This window comes from Myxocyprinus asiaticus, chromosome 1 (genome assembly GCF_019703515.2).
Source record: "Myxocyprinus asiaticus isolate MX2 ecotype Aquarium Trade chromosome 1, UBuf_Myxa_2, whole genome shotgun sequence".
NCBI lineage: Eukaryota > Metazoa > Chordata > Actinopteri > Cypriniformes > Catostomidae > Myxocyprinus > Myxocyprinus asiaticus.
In genome coordinates this window covers 32,112,721-32,130,185 of record NC_059344.1, presented here as the reverse complement: position 1 = coordinate 32,130,185, position 17,465 = coordinate 32,112,721, and the positions used below count along the sequence as shown (strand labels likewise).

At 42.1% G+C, this 17,465-nt stretch overlaps 1 protein-coding gene across 4 annotated transcripts in view; it reads left to right on the top strand.

Moving 5' to 3' along the window:
• Positions 1–17,465, top strand: part of LOC127449385 (mothers against decapentaplegic homolog 3) — a 76,310-nt gene that overhangs the window by 3,876 nt on the left and 54,969 nt on the right. For 3 of the 4 annotated variants that reach the window (XR_007898758.1, XM_051712797.1, XM_051712867.1), the window contains exon 2: positions 16,112–16,305. Coding sequence is in view for 3 of the 4 variants with exons in the window: in XM_051712797.1 (XP_051568757.1) it covers positions 16,112–16,305 (194 nt within the window). In the remaining variant the exon portion in view is untranslated. Of the gene's footprint in view, positions 1–15,848; positions 15,936–16,111; positions 16,306–17,465 lie in introns of those variants that run through there. The other variant, XM_051712996.1, reaches the window with a different exon arrangement.

Here is a 17,465-nt window from a genome sequence, read left to right as displayed (position 1 = left end):
AGTTAAAAGTTACAGGGGAGTGTTGAGGAGAGATGGGGAGAAAGAAACGTGCTCTACACATCATGAGCTCATGTGCATCTGCTTGAATAAGCTTTGTTGCACATCGGTCTATTATTGTGGTAACACGATGCTACATAACAGCAAAAGGAACAATCATTCAGATGGCTCCTTCACGTACAAATTCTCGGCGCCGTCGTGACTTGCGATACTAATCGGCCAAACAGTAAAATATCCAATTTTTCAACCTCTGCAATATATCGGTCGCCAACTAATTATTTTACAATGATTTCGAGTGTGGTTCATCCAATTAGAATGTAGAGTCAGAATTATTTGGATTAAGTGGATTCTAAAGCTACTGTATAGTCAGTATGGGGAAAACCCTTGTTCATGACGCGGGTCATGTAGCGGTAAGTAAAAATCATAATAGCTGACTTCAGAGTGTCATAGTATATTCTTTTTTTTTTTAATTTTTTCAGCACAAAGTACATGTGTGTTCAATGTGCTTTTTATTGGACTCTGAAAAAATATAGTTTTTGGTTTAGACATTAGTCTTTTTTTTTTTTTCTTGTTGTTGGACTTGAATCAGCACAGTGTCCACTCCAGAGCAGGGATCTTTTCCTGGCCAGGTCTGCAGACAGTAGCCTTCACATCTGTGAGAATGCTCTGCCTCACCCTATTGGAGGATCCAGATTCCTCACTCACTGCTGTCGACTCCCAGACACACTCAGATCAACTCGCTCCAGGCCACACAACCCTGTCCTGCCTGTACAGGCAGCTAACACTGGATGCCTGTCCCAACCTGTTGGAGATTGAGAGAGAGAGAGAGAGATAGGGATGATGAAATATGAGTGGAAATGACGAGAATTGGACATGGATTTCAAAAGAAAAAACGGGAAAGCGGAGATGGAAGACCAAGGCAGGATACGTAAAATGTAATTATACCACAGTCACACTTCCTTCTCTTTACACAGGCGTGCCATACACCTGTTAAAGTCCCATCAGTCTCCTCAGAGTTCCTGAGAGGATGTCTGCTCCACATGTGTATCTGTGGTGTGTCTGGCAAGTTCTAGAATGCCTGTTATATCTCAACCCACAGACATTATTTGCTTTTGCACTCTCCTCACAAAGCCTTCAAAGATATCTGAACTGTGAATAGGAGCTGTGGCCCATTGTGTGGGCGAATTGAACCATTTTCCCAAACAAGTTATCTGTCAACAAAAAAATTGCATGGCCTGCCATGGCAGTAGAGTTTATTGTTCGTTTTTAAAACTGAAAGTGTCTGTGCCTTAAAGCGATGTCTGAATTTGAGTCTGACATCCTGAAACTCTATACAGTATATAGTTATTCAAAGGCGCTTTTGAAAAACCGAGGAGATTGGATATCATTGGCTTGTAATTGATGTGCCGAGGGTTGTTTTGTTTTGACTGGGGTAATGCCTTCAAAGGGCTGCGCGTCTGAGGGAAGTGAATCCGTCTGATGATTCAGAGTTATTGTGTGGCATCTGATGGAAAAAGAGTGAAAGACAGCGTGACAGAATTTCACAACCCTTTGAAGTGATGGCTGAAACCAACAGTAGAGACACTGTGTTAGTGACAGGCACCACTGGCTGCAGACATGTCGTAGTTTTCTACGGGTGTTTTCACACTTGGGCCCTCTTTAAAAGAACCAAACTCAGACCCCTTTAAGTGGACCAAAAAGTGGACAGAGTGAAAAAGGACCCAGTTCTCTTTGCATTCACACTGTCTGTGACCTTGAAAGTGGGATCAGATCTCTTTTTGGTCCACTTGACCCATTACGGGGTCTCAGGCCATTTTGCATTCACACTGTGTTGTTTTTGTGGAACCCAGACCACTTTTTAAAAGACAAAATTGATGATAATTATTATTAATATGGCTATCTTAAATATAAAGAGTACAATTAGCTCTACATATTAGCTTGTGAGATTATTAAATGTGTTTAATACCCTTAAAATGATTAATCAGCTTGAGTACAGGTGTCTTTGTTCAATAAAACATACTTTATTGATCTTCATAAAGAACTGTATTACATAGTGTAAATATATAACATCTTGTTTTTATACATTAAGAGAGAAAAGCAATCTAGCAAACTGAACACATTGTATATTTATATAAGTAATACTGTATTTGGATGCTGTATTCAAGAAATTCATTCATGGATCATGGTAGATTAGTCATATTACCAACATAAAACCATGATCGATCGAATTTTTATCAATTGACAACCTCAGATTACTTCCATTCATTGAAAACAATAGTAATATATTCCTATTGTAATCTCTTATTGTCATGCTTTATTCCAATGCGGTCCGGTTAAACCCTTGAGTCTTCATTTGCACAGAAAACTGAAGAAAGATTTTGAGTTTGTCATCTCCATAGAAACAGAATACGCAGCTTGTTGTGTCTCTTCTATACGCTTCATCATTACTGGTGTACGGTAGCCTGTCAGGGCCAAACATGTTTGGTATTATGCAAATAGGAAAATCAGGTGAGCCCGGAGTGCTTTGTGTTCACAATGCATGTTATTAGTGAACCGAACTGAAGGCTGAAAGCGAACCATACTCAGACCACCTCCCTAGATTGTCTCGGTTTGGTTTGCTTTAAAGGGGTCTGAGATCATTTAGAGTGTTCACATATGGGCCAAAAATCTCGTGAACCACGCTTAGACCCCTGAAATGGACCAAGTGTGAAAACAGACACTTTGATCCAAAGCATACAGTATTACAGTGCTCTTATTCCAGGTACAGTCCTAGAGCAACCTTGGCTGAGGTGCCTTGACCAAAGCCACAGTGGTGATGGGTCAAGAATAGTGATTCAGTATATTAGTCATGTCGATTGAACAGCTGCCGAAATGACCATTTTGGGTGTTTTCTTTCATGACTCGTTTGGAATATTTGTTTCAGAACCTGGTGCATTTTCTCTTAGTTTGGTTCTTTTAGTCATATGGAAATTGCATTCAGATCTGCACCAAAACAATCGGCCTCTACCACGACGAGGTCCGATTTCAAGCGAACTCTGGAGCGGTTCGCTTGTGGTGAGAATGCTGTCCAACCTAGCGGGCCAACGAACAAACCAATATCTTTATGAAAACCGTGGGTATACCTGATGAATCTGTGGAGAAGAAATCTTTAGGACAGCATGTCACTGTAATTCATATTCAAAACGTGGATTTAGCCTTCCGTTAAATACTGGAAGTTTGATGACTACATTAGATAGTCATGTTTAATAAAAGTGTTATTTAATAATTCCTGAGGTAATTTTAATGCGATTTAACCATCATTATATGGTTTCACTTTCTGCTGTGTGTTTGCACACGCTGTGACCCTAAAAACTGGCACTTTTCAATGCAGAAATAACACAAAAGTAAATAACCGATAAAAATAACCACAACGGAAATGATGAATAATGTTTATTTTTAGCACATCCTCTATTTGAAATCAGCCCTCTACATAGCGAGTAAATTACTCACATATGTGACCAAATTTTGTGCTATGCGACTAAAATATGAATTTTATTAGCCACTGGCGAGTAAAAAATCCGATTTTACTCACCAGAGATTGAGTTGTGTAGTGGCGAAAAGAACAAGTTGGCGATTAGGAAGCTGGATCCAGCCTCGTCTTTTACAGCGTGTTGTGTCTCGTGAGCGCGCACTCTGAAGGTAATTGACCTTATTTGGCTGCAGTGGGTCAGGATCTGTCGTGATCGCGCTGTCTCCATCACTTTAGTTGAGCCTTGGAATGTCACAGACATTGCATTTAATGACGTCAACTGGTTAAATTGTTCCACGGCCTGTTCATTCTCAACATTCTCTGTTTTAAAGCAAGCCTACAGACCAGTTACACACCTGTTGGACTTCTGTTAGAAGGTAAAAGTGTTGCAAAAATCGAGAGCTTATAGATTTGTGTGAGGGATTCGACATGGAGGCGAAGGTAGAATCCATATGCAGGAAGTTTTATTTTTTTTTATATATTTTTATTTTTCTCCCAATTTGGAATGCCCAATTGCCAATGTGCTTTTTTTTAAAGTCCTTGTGGTCGCGTAGTGATTCACCTCAGTCCGGGTGGCTGAGGACGAATCCCAGTTGCCTCCACGTCTGAGACCGCCAACCCGCGCATCTTATCACGTGGCTTGTTGAGCGCGTTGCCATGGAGACATATCGCGTGTGGAGGCATCACACCATCCACCGCGGCAACCATGCTCAACTCACCACGCGCTCCACCGAGAACGAACCACATTATAGCGACCACGAGGAGTTTACCCCATGTGACTCTACCCTCCCTAGCAACCGGGCCAATTTGGTTGCTTAGGAGACCTGGCTGGAGTCACTCAGCACGCCCTGGGATTCTAACTAACGAGCTAGTGAACTCCAGGAGTGGTAGCCAGTGTATTTTACCACTGAGCTACCCAGGCCCCCATGCAGGAAGTTTATTAACAAACAGCAAACAAATCCAAGACACAAGGCAGAGACGTAATCGTTGATGTAGGCAAAGTAGTCGTTAACAGATAATCAGTCCAACCAGGCAAACAGAGCAAAACAGTAATCCAAGAATTGGTAATCAATGAAGCAGGAACAATGGTCATAACAAGAAGGCAATAAACAGGCATTGGGAATAATGCTTGGTAAGGCAGTGAAACTGGCAATACTTCGCAAAGTAACAATGGAAAAGCATGGCTATTTATATGATGCAAACAGGAAGTCACAATATAAGAAACGGTACAGTGTCAGTATTCGGGAGAGGGCTCCCTCTGGTGGTCGGCTGAAGGGATACCAGCCTCATTCATTACAATTTGAATTTGAGAAAGTGTACAATAAATATTTGTACAAGCAAGTCATACACATTATATAAGTCAAAGTTTCCTTTTGCTTCGTTCCGTATATTTTTGTATCCAAAGACAAGACCCAGGTACCCCGTTTTCATTTCATGCCTCTTTTAATATCCTTTCTGTTATTTACAGTCAGTTGGTGATCAAAAAGCTAAAAAGAAACATTATTTCTAATCATACATTGTACTGATGAGGGAAAAACAACTGCAGCTTCTCTCTCGTTAATGTGCGCTGTGCTCACTTTACCATAAACGCTTCTCTTAAAGAGATAGTACCTATTTAGAGTTGTTCTGTTTCTCGCTTAGCACAAAATGCATCACTGTCTGTGTATGCAGTCAAAAGTTTGCTTATGTGCTGTTTTACTGATAGTGTGTCTGTTAGTGTTTGTGGTTCCACTGATGGTAGTATGAGGGTTGAATCACCCCAGATATCAAGTAGATGGAGGGTGCCAAGTCTGATTGCGGTTGTGGCGAAGATCAGTGGCACGGTTTTTTTTTTCTGTTCACACTGCCCCAACAACTTAAGTGTGAACTAGACTTTTGTGCATCTGAAAGTGTATGCACTCAGAAAGTATACTCTTAGAGCAGGTATTTGAGTATTGTGTGTGTTGTTTGAGGCGGGGTTAGTCAGCCCTCAGGAATGCACTGTCTACCCAGGGGAGGGCGTGGCCGCTTCTGGGTTTGTGGCTCCTGCCGGGGTTGAAGGTTTAGAAAAGCTCTGTGCCGCCTCCATATCTCTTGGAATAATAGACACTCTGTACAGCAGACAACAAGACTGCTTTGTGCTCCTCTGTCATCACTAACACTACTGCTGACCTTCAGACTGCTTTTGACTGTCGTGAGAAAATAGCCCACCTTCAATCGTGTACTCAGTCTGTGGGTGTGTGTGTATGTATCTGTGTTTGGAAACGCACCAGCATAGACTTTACGCAGAATGTTTTGAAGTTTGTCTAAGAGTTTTGAGAGACATATATTAAAGTCTGGCATAATGTACACAAACACTGATCCAAGTTAATTGCTGGGGTCTTTAATTGGAAGACAGAGATTTATGAACTGTGTTTTATCCGAGGCCGCTTCATGTTCTTGACTCACAGTAGCCTGTTTATTCATGTCTTTGATTTAATTGTTGTTTTATGAAATGAGCAGCATGCAGTAACAATGACTTGTTTAACCCTTATAAATAAAACTCATTTGGGGGTACATTTGGGCTTTGGTTCTGGTGTAGGGCTACTAGCATCACCGTGACTTCTGCCCTAATGCGGTGGTAGAGTGCCACTGTGGTGGCACAGTGCCAATGCCGGTTATTCACGCGAAGTAAACATAGTAACTTACATAAAAGGCCTTACAAAAACTTGAAATACATTTCTGAAATAATGTCATTTAATGAGTATAATAAAGTATTAGATCTTTAGTAGTGTTGTGAATTATTTATCAAAGGGACGTATTAATTTTCAGTATTTTTAGAGACTTCTTGATTTTACATTACAGAGCGGATTGTTTTGGTAACGGCGTATTCACAAGATACACATTTAGCGCGCAACTCAAGCCAAACACACGCCACGACTAGGTGTATCAACAATATCCATTCATTCCTGACTAAAGTTACAGTTCCTAAATTCCCTCACAAACTAATGCACAGGAGAGTTTTTCGTGATAACATGTCAACAAACAACATTAAAAGAAAGGGTTTTGTGCCCGTTTATGTGCTCAATCTAGAGCTCAAGCTCCCGTTGTGCATTTGTTTGCTGCCTTCATTGATTCACAGATTTAAGTTATAATATTATATTAATGTTGGTCATATAGCTGATTAAGCTCATATATAGGCTATATATATATAAAGGCTATTTACTGTATATAAGACGCGTTTGAAAACAGATTATAAAAAAGCACCGGGGCTATTAACATTTTTACCGGGGCTCACGCATGGGGCAACAAGTTCAGCTGTTCAAGCTCCATTGTGCATTTGCTTCATTGCAGATGTAAGTTGTAATAATATATTTGTTCTGTTGATGGCTTTTTTTATCTCATGTAAATAGGCTATATATGATGCATTTGAAAATAGCTGATTATAAAAGCACTTCACCGCCGGGATCGACGCTTTCATCTCTCGACACGCAGCTTAGATGAAAAAAATCCTCACAATACTGAGACTGGATCATTTGAATAAACAAGGTTTTATTCAACCAGATTTTTCTTCTTCTAAAACACTGCCAGTGCATTGGTAATATGCAGTGTTGTTTATTTCTCATCATATTTTGGTCTTCACGCATTTCTTCACGCATTTGCTTAATAATTAGTGATATGTGTTACAACAAGACACCAAAGACTGTAAACAAATCATAGATATTAATGATTTCTCACTAGAGCAGTTTTAGAGCTTGTAATGGATATATTTTTCTTATTTTTGAAAGTATCTCTGCTGTGTGTGATGCTCTCGTGGTTTTTGGTTGCCAGATTGTCGCAATGACCTTTTGATATTGACATCAGAACTATTCATAACTGTTTTCAAAACAAATAACTGTTAGCAATTCACAATTAATGTAATTTTAATGTAACACGTAATAAAAACGTTTCATTCCTTTCAAATTAGTTAATGCATTTGTTATCATAAACAAACAATGAACAATATATTTTTACAGCATTTATTAATCTATGTTAGTTAATAAAAATACAATTGTTCATTGTTAGTTCATGTTAGCTCATAGTGCATTAATATGCTTAAACTAATACAACTTTTGATTTTAAAAATGTATTAGTATATGTTGTAACTAACATTAAGTTCATTAGTTCATGTTAACTACAGTAATGCTGTTAATGTTAACAAATTGAACCTTTTTGTAAAGTGTTACCGTAATTTGACTGTGTGTGGCATAAACATAACTGCAGCATATAACTTGCAAAAGTGTGGCAAAGGGCACTTTAAGGAAAAATCTGTATCGGCCGATCTTAGTGTTAAAATATTGGAAATCGGTATCGGCCTCAAATTTCCTGATCGGTGCACCACTATTGTTTTTTTAATTCCCCATCGCATGTTATTGTGTTGCTTGCTCCAGCATCATATTCTAGACTAGTCAGTCTCAGTGAAATGCCACCTGTCTCAAAACATTAAAACACTTAGAGTTCTGGAGTTATGAGTAGAAAAATAAACAACAACTTTTGGCTTCCTAGACAAACATCTGACTTTCAACTGAGGCTAAAATAAAAGTCAAATGACAGTCATTGATCTTTTCTTCAGATTCGCTCCCCTCAGACTATAGAATCAGACTATAGTTTTTACATTGCAATTCATTGCATTATTTAGCAATTTCAAAAAAAAGCTTCTGGAACTCTTTAATTTTCCATTTCACCAAATCCAAGTTTTACTCTCATTTGGCATTCGGCAAGTGTTAATTGTGGACCCTGCTTCACTTGTCTGAAGATTGTCGTGCTCTGCTCCCCTGCTGATAACGGGCCCCTGTACCCACATCCAGCCTGGCAGTCACCTGCACATGAGACCCCTGCAGGGCTCTGTTTACTTTAGGAAGGCATTTATGACTTTAGCAGAGAGGAAAGCCAAAACCTTTCAAAAAAAAAAAAAGAGTACAAGTTAAACATGATATTTTGCCCACACTCACGTTATGAAATAAAGCTGGTGTACTGATAAAAGCCTCGAGTTAGGAAAAATATCAGACCAAATGTAACAAAAGACAACAGGCTTCTATACGAGTTGGGTTTCCTTCAGACACAAATTGACATTTTATTCAGTATTTTTTTACAGTCAGATATTATACTTTTTTCAGCTGTCAGCTGTTATTCCAGTAACAATGTTATGACCAGCTGATCCACCGGTGGGTAACTGCATGTGCTGACGTACATAAAGTAAAATTCATCTAGCTTTTATCTTTCTAAGTAACTTTAATGATCAGGTTTATGTCTTTCATCATAACACACAGTGTTGTATGGTATTAAGCCTGTTGCACTGCTGCATGCCGTCTGACATTCGGCTGGGGGAAGGGAGCATAGCAGTGGTCTTAAAGTGTTTTTAAAGGGGGGCTGTGGGGGCTGGGTTTGGGGTATACATATGTTCCTCAGACAGTCTGGTCTAAGGTCATAGTTACTTTTGTCCTGTCCTTTTCTCTCTCTGCATCAAATTTGCATGAAACATAGTTCATTGAGTTTGAACATAGACACTAAACATACACACTGAAGTTTAAAATTACTTAGCAAAGATGTTTGTCTGGTTGTCCGTTAAACAAATACATAATTCTGGATCTTGTACTTGATCATTAAAAAAAACAAAAACAAAAAAACAGAAAAGCTGTAGTTCAGCTTTGTTATGTGCACACTGTTGTTGATCTATCCATTTATAATTTGTGTTTTAACCAACCTCGAGTTGCATTGAATGATCCTGAACAATAGATCTAATGCTGGATTCCTTTTCATAAGTAGTCAAGTTATGAAGGTATGATTATGCTCTGTGGTAAGGTGTGTTAATGTCATGTTTAGGTCAAGGATGCCTGTGCTAGTTTAGAAATCACATAAAATGTAGCCCCACTATGTCTGTGTTTTTACCCTCCAGATTAGATCTGCCCAGCGTGGGCAGCCTGTGTCAGACCCCTCCATCCCTCCATAACCCTACTCTCTTTCTCTTCCTCACCCCTCCAGGCTCAAATCTCGTCCCTCTCTCTACTCAAGTGACAGCCGGCATGCGGATAGGGTGGGGTCAGGGGGCTATACCCACCCTCCAGGGTGTGTGTGTGTTTATGTGCATGCGTGTTTGTGTGTTTGTGATACTGTTGTTTGGATCGACCTCATTGCTGACCTGAATTGCCCTCTGCAGCTCAATCAATAGTCATTCAGAGCTTCCTTTTCAAATGAACTTTGCCCACATGCCAGTAAACACAGACACTCTCCATTGAGTGGTGGAATGCAGAAGAATGTAATGGAAGAGTGAAGAGCTTATAGTGGATACAATATTTTCAGACTAATACATCTAATGAATGCCAGACCCCAAGGACTGATCTCAGCACAAACATTGCCATTTCACATTGATCTTGATTGAGATAACCTGTAATGTATATCATTTTAGCTTAGTCAGGCTTTGTGTATAGTTTCACAATCAAGCAAACTGGTGTATTCAGTTGAATTCTAAAGAGGCAAGAATCACTGTTACTATTGCTCATACTTACTTCTTACAAATAATGTTCTGCATGCCATTATGTATTGGGCATGGTTGAAAGCTCTAGATCAGCGATACTCAACCTGAGTTATGTTGTCATCATCAAAATTATATTTGTCAATATCAAATGTGTATGAATTGTGAGGTATCCATTTTCATGAGTATTTACGGTAGTTCTTTGTATCGCTGAATCGCAGTACAGTTAGATAGGGAAACAAACTGCAAAAGGATGTACAGAATGAAATAAACAACAAAGAATATCTGAGCATGGCTGATGACACCCTGGAGCGGTGGTCAGTCTGTGTGCGCGTTCATAGAAACAGTATTTGCGCACATGCGCTGTGTTGTCACTCAAACATACACGCTGTGAATCTCACTTATGACAGCGCAAATCTTTGACAAACTCATTTGAATAGCTCATCAAAGATAAACTGTATGCTCGTCAAGTTTTTTAATAAAACCTGCAGCAGTGCTTAATGCATCATATCATTAGTAAGATGAACGATCTGTCAATGTACAAATCAAACACACTCAGACTGCTGACATTTTGTTTTTTTATTTTTTTAGCCCCCCAATTTGGCATGCCCAATTCCCAATGCGCTCTAAGTCCTCATAGTGGCATAGTGACTCGCCTCAATCAGGGTGGCGGAGGATGAAATCTCAGTTGCCTCCACGTCTGAGACCGTCAATCCGCGCATCTTATCACGTGACTTGTTGAGCACGTTACCACGGAGACCTAGCGCGTGTGGAGGCTTCACGCTATTCTCCGCGGAATCCACGCACAACTCACCACGCACCCCACCGAGAACGAGAACCACGTTACACGTGACTCTACCCACCGTAGCAACCGGGCCAATTGGTTGCTTGGGAAGCCTGGACTGGAGTCACTCAGCACTCCCTGGATTCGAACTTGCGACTCCAGGTGTGGTAGTCAGCATCTTTACTTGCTGAGTTACCCAGGCCCCCACTTGCATCATTTTTATTATATTCATGCATGTGGTTACAGACTAATCATATATAACAGTGAAATCTCTCAACAACTTCTCTGTCTTGCCCGCATTCGATGCCGTTATCTCAAAGGAGGCAGATGATGTGAGCTCCACTGACACTCTCTTCACTCCTATTGGTTGTCGCTCCCTAAAGTCGCTCCATATTTGCATAAAGTTAAACTTTTCTGAACTTTGTCGTGTCGCTCGGCACACCCACATCTAGTCGCCAGAGGTCGCTGTTGTTCGTGTTGCCGGAATTCGCCAGCTCTCATTGAAAATTAAAGAGAACTAGTCGCTTTGTCTCTGGAAGTCGCTGCATATGTGTGTACGGGGCTAAAGGGCCTTGAAAAGACATGGGGGCCCAGCAGAACCCTCAAGTCTTTTCCTGCATGATTTTGTGATAATAAATGTCCACTTCTCTCTAGTAAGCTAAAATGAAGATTGCTCTAACTTGATAATAAAAGATGATCTAGTGTGTGGGATCTAGGGATGGGCATTTTGGTCATTTTGTCTACTCGAGTACTCGAAGTAATTACTCGAGTACTTGGTGGGGGGAGGGGGCACATAGACATGTACTAATACAGTACATATACTGTATGTCATATGTCTTTTTTGGTTGCTGCATTGTGTCTCATTTCTTTGACCTCTCATTTCTATGGGCAGGCGTTCCTCTAGAACTGGTCTCCAGGCGCGTTGTGGTCATGACAGACACCTCCAAAACGGGCTGGGGCGCTGTTTGCAATAGGCACACAGCCGCCAGCCTCTGGATGGGTCCGCGACTGCATTGGCACATCAACTGCCTTGAGTTGTTGGCAATTCTACTCGCCCTGCGGAGGTTTCGGCCGTTGATCCAGGGCAAGCACGTGTTAGTTCAGACAGACAACACGACAACGGTAGCATATGTCAACCGCCAAGGCAGTCAGCGCTCTTGTTGTATGTCACAACTTGCCCGCTGTCTCCTCTGGAGTCAGCAGCACTTCAAGTCGCTGCAAGCCACTCACATCCCGGGCAACCTCAACACTACAGCGGACGCACTGTCACGGCAGGTTACCCTCAGGGGAGAGTGGAGACTCCACCCTCAGGTGGTCCAGCTGATTTGGAGTCGACAGGCACAGGTGCACCTGTTCGCCTCCCAAGAATCCTCTCCACTGCCCACTCTGGTACGCCCTGACCGAGACCCCCTCGGCATAGACGCACTGGCACACAGCTGGCCCCCTGGCCTGCGCAAATATGTGTTTCCCCCAGTGAGCCTGCTTGCGCAGACCCTGTGCAAGGTCAGGGAAGACGAGGAGCAGGTCGTCCTGGTAGCACCCTACTGGCCCACCCAGATGTGGTGCTCGGACCTCACACTCCTCGTGACAGCTCCCCCCTGGCGAATTCCCCTGAGGAAGGACCTTCTTTCTCAGGGACGGGGCACCATCTGGCACCCGCGGTGGTAGACATGATCACTCAGGCTAGGGCTCCCTCTACGAGGCGCCTGTATGCCTTTAAGTGGCGTCTGTTCGCTAAGTGGTGTTCTTACCCCCAGAGATGCGCAGTTGGATCAGTGCTTTCCTTCCTGCAGGAGAGGTTTGAAGGGATGCTGTCCCCTTCCACCTTGAAGGTGTACGTTGCCGCCATAGCAGCACACCACGACGCAGTCGACGGTAAGTCCTTAGGGAAGCATGACCTGATCATCAGGTTCCTAAGAGGCGCCAGGAGGCTGAATCCCTCCAGACCGCGCCTCGTTCCCTCATGGGACCTCTCTGTAGTTCTTCAGGGTCTACAGAGAGCCCCCTTTGAGCCTTTGCAGTCAGCCGAGCTTAAGGCACTCTCCTTGAAGACTGCCCTCCTGACTGTGCTCACTTCCATCAAGAGGGTAGGAGACCTGCAAGCGTTCTCTGTCAGCGAAACTTGCCTGGAGTTCGGTCCGGGCTACTCTCACGTGATCCTGAGACCCCGACCGGGCTATGTGCCCAAGGTTCCCACGACCCCTTTTAGGGACCAGGTGGTGAACCTGCAGGCGCTGCCCTAGGAGGAGGCAGACCCAGCCCTGTCGTTGCTGTGTTCGCACGCAGAGCTTTAGGATCTCTGAGCAGCTCTTTGTCTGCTTTGGTGCACAGCGGAAAGGAAGCGCTGTCTCCAAGCTGAGGATCGCCCACTGGCTCATTGATGCCATAACTATGGCATATCACGCCCAGGACATGCTGCCCCCGGTAGGGCTACGATGTATATCTTCCGCTAATTCGTTTCCCTATTGGCAAACTGCGTCTTCCTTGGGCAGAGCCCCTGTGCCCCAGTCTCCATGTTTGTAGTAACTCCTCTCCCTTTGGGTAGGATCTACCTTGAAGACTCTCCACATGGTCGGAAAGACCATGTGACCTATTTTTCCACTTAAATATCCTCCCCTCTCTTTGGGTGTGGTCTCCGTGGTGTCTTCCCTTTGGGAGGGACACCCCCCGACTAGACCTGGCGGCCCAGTCGGATAATCCCCCTTCTTTTTTAGGGAGTGGAAAAAAAGAAGGGGAAAAGAGGCCACGACTGGGTTAGCCTGTCTCTATCTTTTGGGTAGTCGACTTGTCCCCAAAGGGCTGTTCGACACTCATAAATATGTTGGGGGAGGTTACGTGTCGGCCTGGTGTGCTGGCTACGAGGCACACAGTGGTCTGCCCGTCACACACCGCCAGTTTATGTAACACAGTTCAGCCAGTTGTGGCGTTTCGTATAGGGACCCCTAGTGTCACTACATCGACACAACGTCGAGTGAGTGACAGATAGGGAACGTCCTGGTTACTTGCGTAACCTCTGTTCCCTGATGGAGGTTATACAAGTAACCATGACGTTTTGGGAAGCAACAGTGTGCTGACTTTGCTGACTCAATTTTCAATTATTCAGTCGAACAACTGTTGCAGTTTGATTGTGTGCTTCACATATATTGGGACATATAGCTATCAATTATTGTCTGGAGTGAGTGCTTTTAGTGGATTTTGTAAATTGCTTGCATGTTTTCATTCTTTCATTTTAGGATAATATAATTCCACACGTGTAATGGTGGGAGGGTGTTTGCTGTGCAAAGATGTTAACCAATCAGAGCAGTGGGCATGTCTTAAAGCTATACTGCAGGTTAAAGGGAGCGTTTCAGACAAAGTGCTAACAGGGTAGAAAAAGGTAATGTAATACTACATTATGACTCTTTTAGGAATATTTAGGGATCAGAACATCATTGAGACCTGGGGTGTTTTTTTTTTTTTTTTGGCTTGGGCCATGTAGCAAGCAACCACCAAGTACACCCTAACAACCACATAGCAACACTCTAGCATTGTTGCGGTGCAACTTTTGCACAGGCAAGCACCACTCACGTTTTAAGAAAATGTAAAAACCTAGCTAGTTTAAAGATATTATGGATCTGATAAGGAAAGCTCATATCTCATGCATTTGGTAGTGTAATGGCTGAAATGAAGAGTGTTATGAATGGTATCTGTGACCTGGATTCCTCAAGGGTTTTGGAGAGCTTTGCTGACCCAGTGCATGGCTTTCTTCACTCCTCTTTCTCTCTCTCTCTCTCTCTCTCTCTCTCTCTCTCTCTCTCTCTCAGCACGTTGGCTGCTCTTGCATATTTAAAACACACAATGTACCAGTCATGTATAACAGAGTGCTTTGAGAGGTTGTGACACTTACTGTATGACCTCGTTTCAGCACACCACTGAAATGTGTGCATCTCGTTGGTGTATTGGGTTTTACAAGACCTCATCTGATCTTAAACATGAACGTGGGGTTATAGGAGACCGCTACACTGAAAATTTTACCTCGCTTGAAAGCCTGTGAATGTTAAAGATAAACACGGTAGGCGTACAGAATGGGGTTATTGTGAAAATGTGTTTTGATATGATCGTGTGCTCGATTGTGTCTGCAGACTTTAACAGTCTTCTTTGTCTGAGACTGGGCTGATGAGTAACACACCTCAGACATGAGAAGTTCACTGTGTGGTTACACACTGCGCTCTTGCTTGAGGCCTTTACCACATGAGAGATGATTATGCCTTTTCCCTTTTCCACATGGGACAATTCAAAGAAGAGTTTATTTGCCTGCAGTTTTGTAAAAAGAGCTCACATGTGAAGCAGGTAAACAGATGACTTATACTGGAATTTTTTTCTATTCTCTTTCCCCCTCACTTCATCACAGTCACTTCATCTCTAGTGTCCCCATTAGCCCTAATGTGTGTGTCTGACTGGTGGGGCGTGTACTTTAAGTGTGAACTGAAGGAAGTGACTCTTTATTTACGGCTCTGCTCTATGCAGCCTGTGTGACCTTGTGTCGCAAGCATTGGGTGAATCTCTTGTGCTTAAATATACTCAAATTCTGTGTTTATTCTTAAGATTTCACTGCATAATGTTCTGTCTTTTTTTCTCTCCTTGTCTCTCTTTTGCCCAAGCACACACACTCTATATGGACATCTGGGTTTTACATCATTATTTTTTTCCCCTCTCCCAATCTGCCTGTAAAGCAAATGCTCTACTATGAAAAATTAAAAGCATATTTAGCTGCTAGGAGAGCTGCAGAGACCTTGGGCTCACCAGCATGGCCCGTGCCACTGTCTGGGCCGGGCTCGGTGGGTGTAAAAGGGGAGAAGGGGTTTGGGGGTGTCGGAGGCACAACAGACCTTTAAATCTCTGACAGACATGCTTTATAGAGCTTTTGGGATTTGTATTATTTGGCCCGCACTGCATTTGTGTCTACTGTTGCTTTTGTTCGGCAACATGAGACAAAGTTAGGATGGCTGAAGAACAGCTGTTGATCATCAGTGTTAAATTAGAGCACTACGCACTCACACATTGTTTTGAAAGCTCTTTTTTTGGACTTCCTCTTCCTCTTTGTGCTCCTCATTCATTTCACGTGTGACATGTTACTGAAAGCACCACATGAACAGTTTACTTCATCTGCGGTCACATAATACCTCGGCTTTTTCCCTGTGAGGTTTTAGGCAATGAGTGTTTTTATTGTAGTAATTTAGGATTTTACGTAAACCATAATAATATTTCCGCTGTATTTCTGCATTTGATTTCAGCAATGGAGCTACTGAGGTTGTATCTGCAACAGTGATCACATGGTAACATAAAGACTATTCTTTTTCTATTTCTCTCTCAGATCACTAGACGGTCGGTTGCAAGTATCTCATAGGAAAGGACTTCCTCATGTGATCTACTGTCGTCTATGGCGCTGGCCTGACCTGCAGTCTCACCATGAGCTCAGAGCAGTTGAACTCTGTGAGTTTGCCTTCCACATGAAAAAGGACGAGGTGTGTGTCAATCCCTACCACTACCAGCGCGTCGAGACACCAGGTAACGCATAGCTGCCAATGATTTTTACGTCAAACGCTAAGAGAACTTCAAGCACAATATCTGTCAGTATCATTCATTTAGACAAGTATTAGATACTGTTTGCTGTTTCATAGGTTATAAAATTCAACATCTTATAAGTCAAGTCAGCTTTTATTGTCATTCAACCATGTGTGTACGTTGGGGTTCAAAATTTTGTTTTTCTTTGTACAGGTCCTGAGGCAATTTTATATCAAACAATTGTGATATGTTGCAATAGAGCACTACAGTTGGGCTCCAGAAGTAAAATTCCCATTCATCCAAAACATCTGAAAATGTACAACAGTCCCTCCTAAGTCTATCTAAATGTATTCAGATGGAATGATTTTTAAAGTATATGGACTAATTATGGTCCTTCTCTTCAGTCAATTTTATTTTCCAGCAAGATGTGATGCAATCATGTGCTGGCTTATATTTGTTGTTTTTCTTGGCAGATACCTTTAACAAACACTTTAACAGGCAGTTAAAGGGTAGTTTACCCAAAAATGAAATCACTAAAAATTTTCTCTTCTGTGGAGCACAAAAGATGATGTTAGGTAGTCTCAGTCACCAATCACTGTCACAGCATCTTTTTTTTCCCGAAACAATGAAAGAGAATGGTGACTGAAACTAACATTCTGCCTAACATCTCCTTTTGTGTCCCATGAAAGAAAGTCATAAATGTTGGCAAGTGATGACAGAATTTCTATCACTTGAAGAGTGAGAACCTTGCTTTTAGAATATGTATAGGCCCCTATTAAAGATAGATAATAATATATTTTCATATAATGTATATTATTAATATTATAGTATTTATATACTATATATTGCTATATTATTATTATTATTATTTAAGTATATTTTTACTTGTTAAAATTGACTGATTCACATGGCAGAGAAAATACTTGTAGGTGCTCTAGAGAGATGAGAGTTATTCTCTTCACCCAGAGTAGATCTGGTAGCAGTTTACACAAAGGGGCGATAGTTTTATCACAGTGCTCGCTTACAGAGACGTGTTATATCATTATTCCCGTGTCCAGTCATAAGTTCCGTAAATATGCGGCAACCTTACTGCCGACTTGCTCACTGCGTGTGCAGTGAACTTACATTAAACTCAACAAACGTTTAATGAGCTGCTGAGAGCT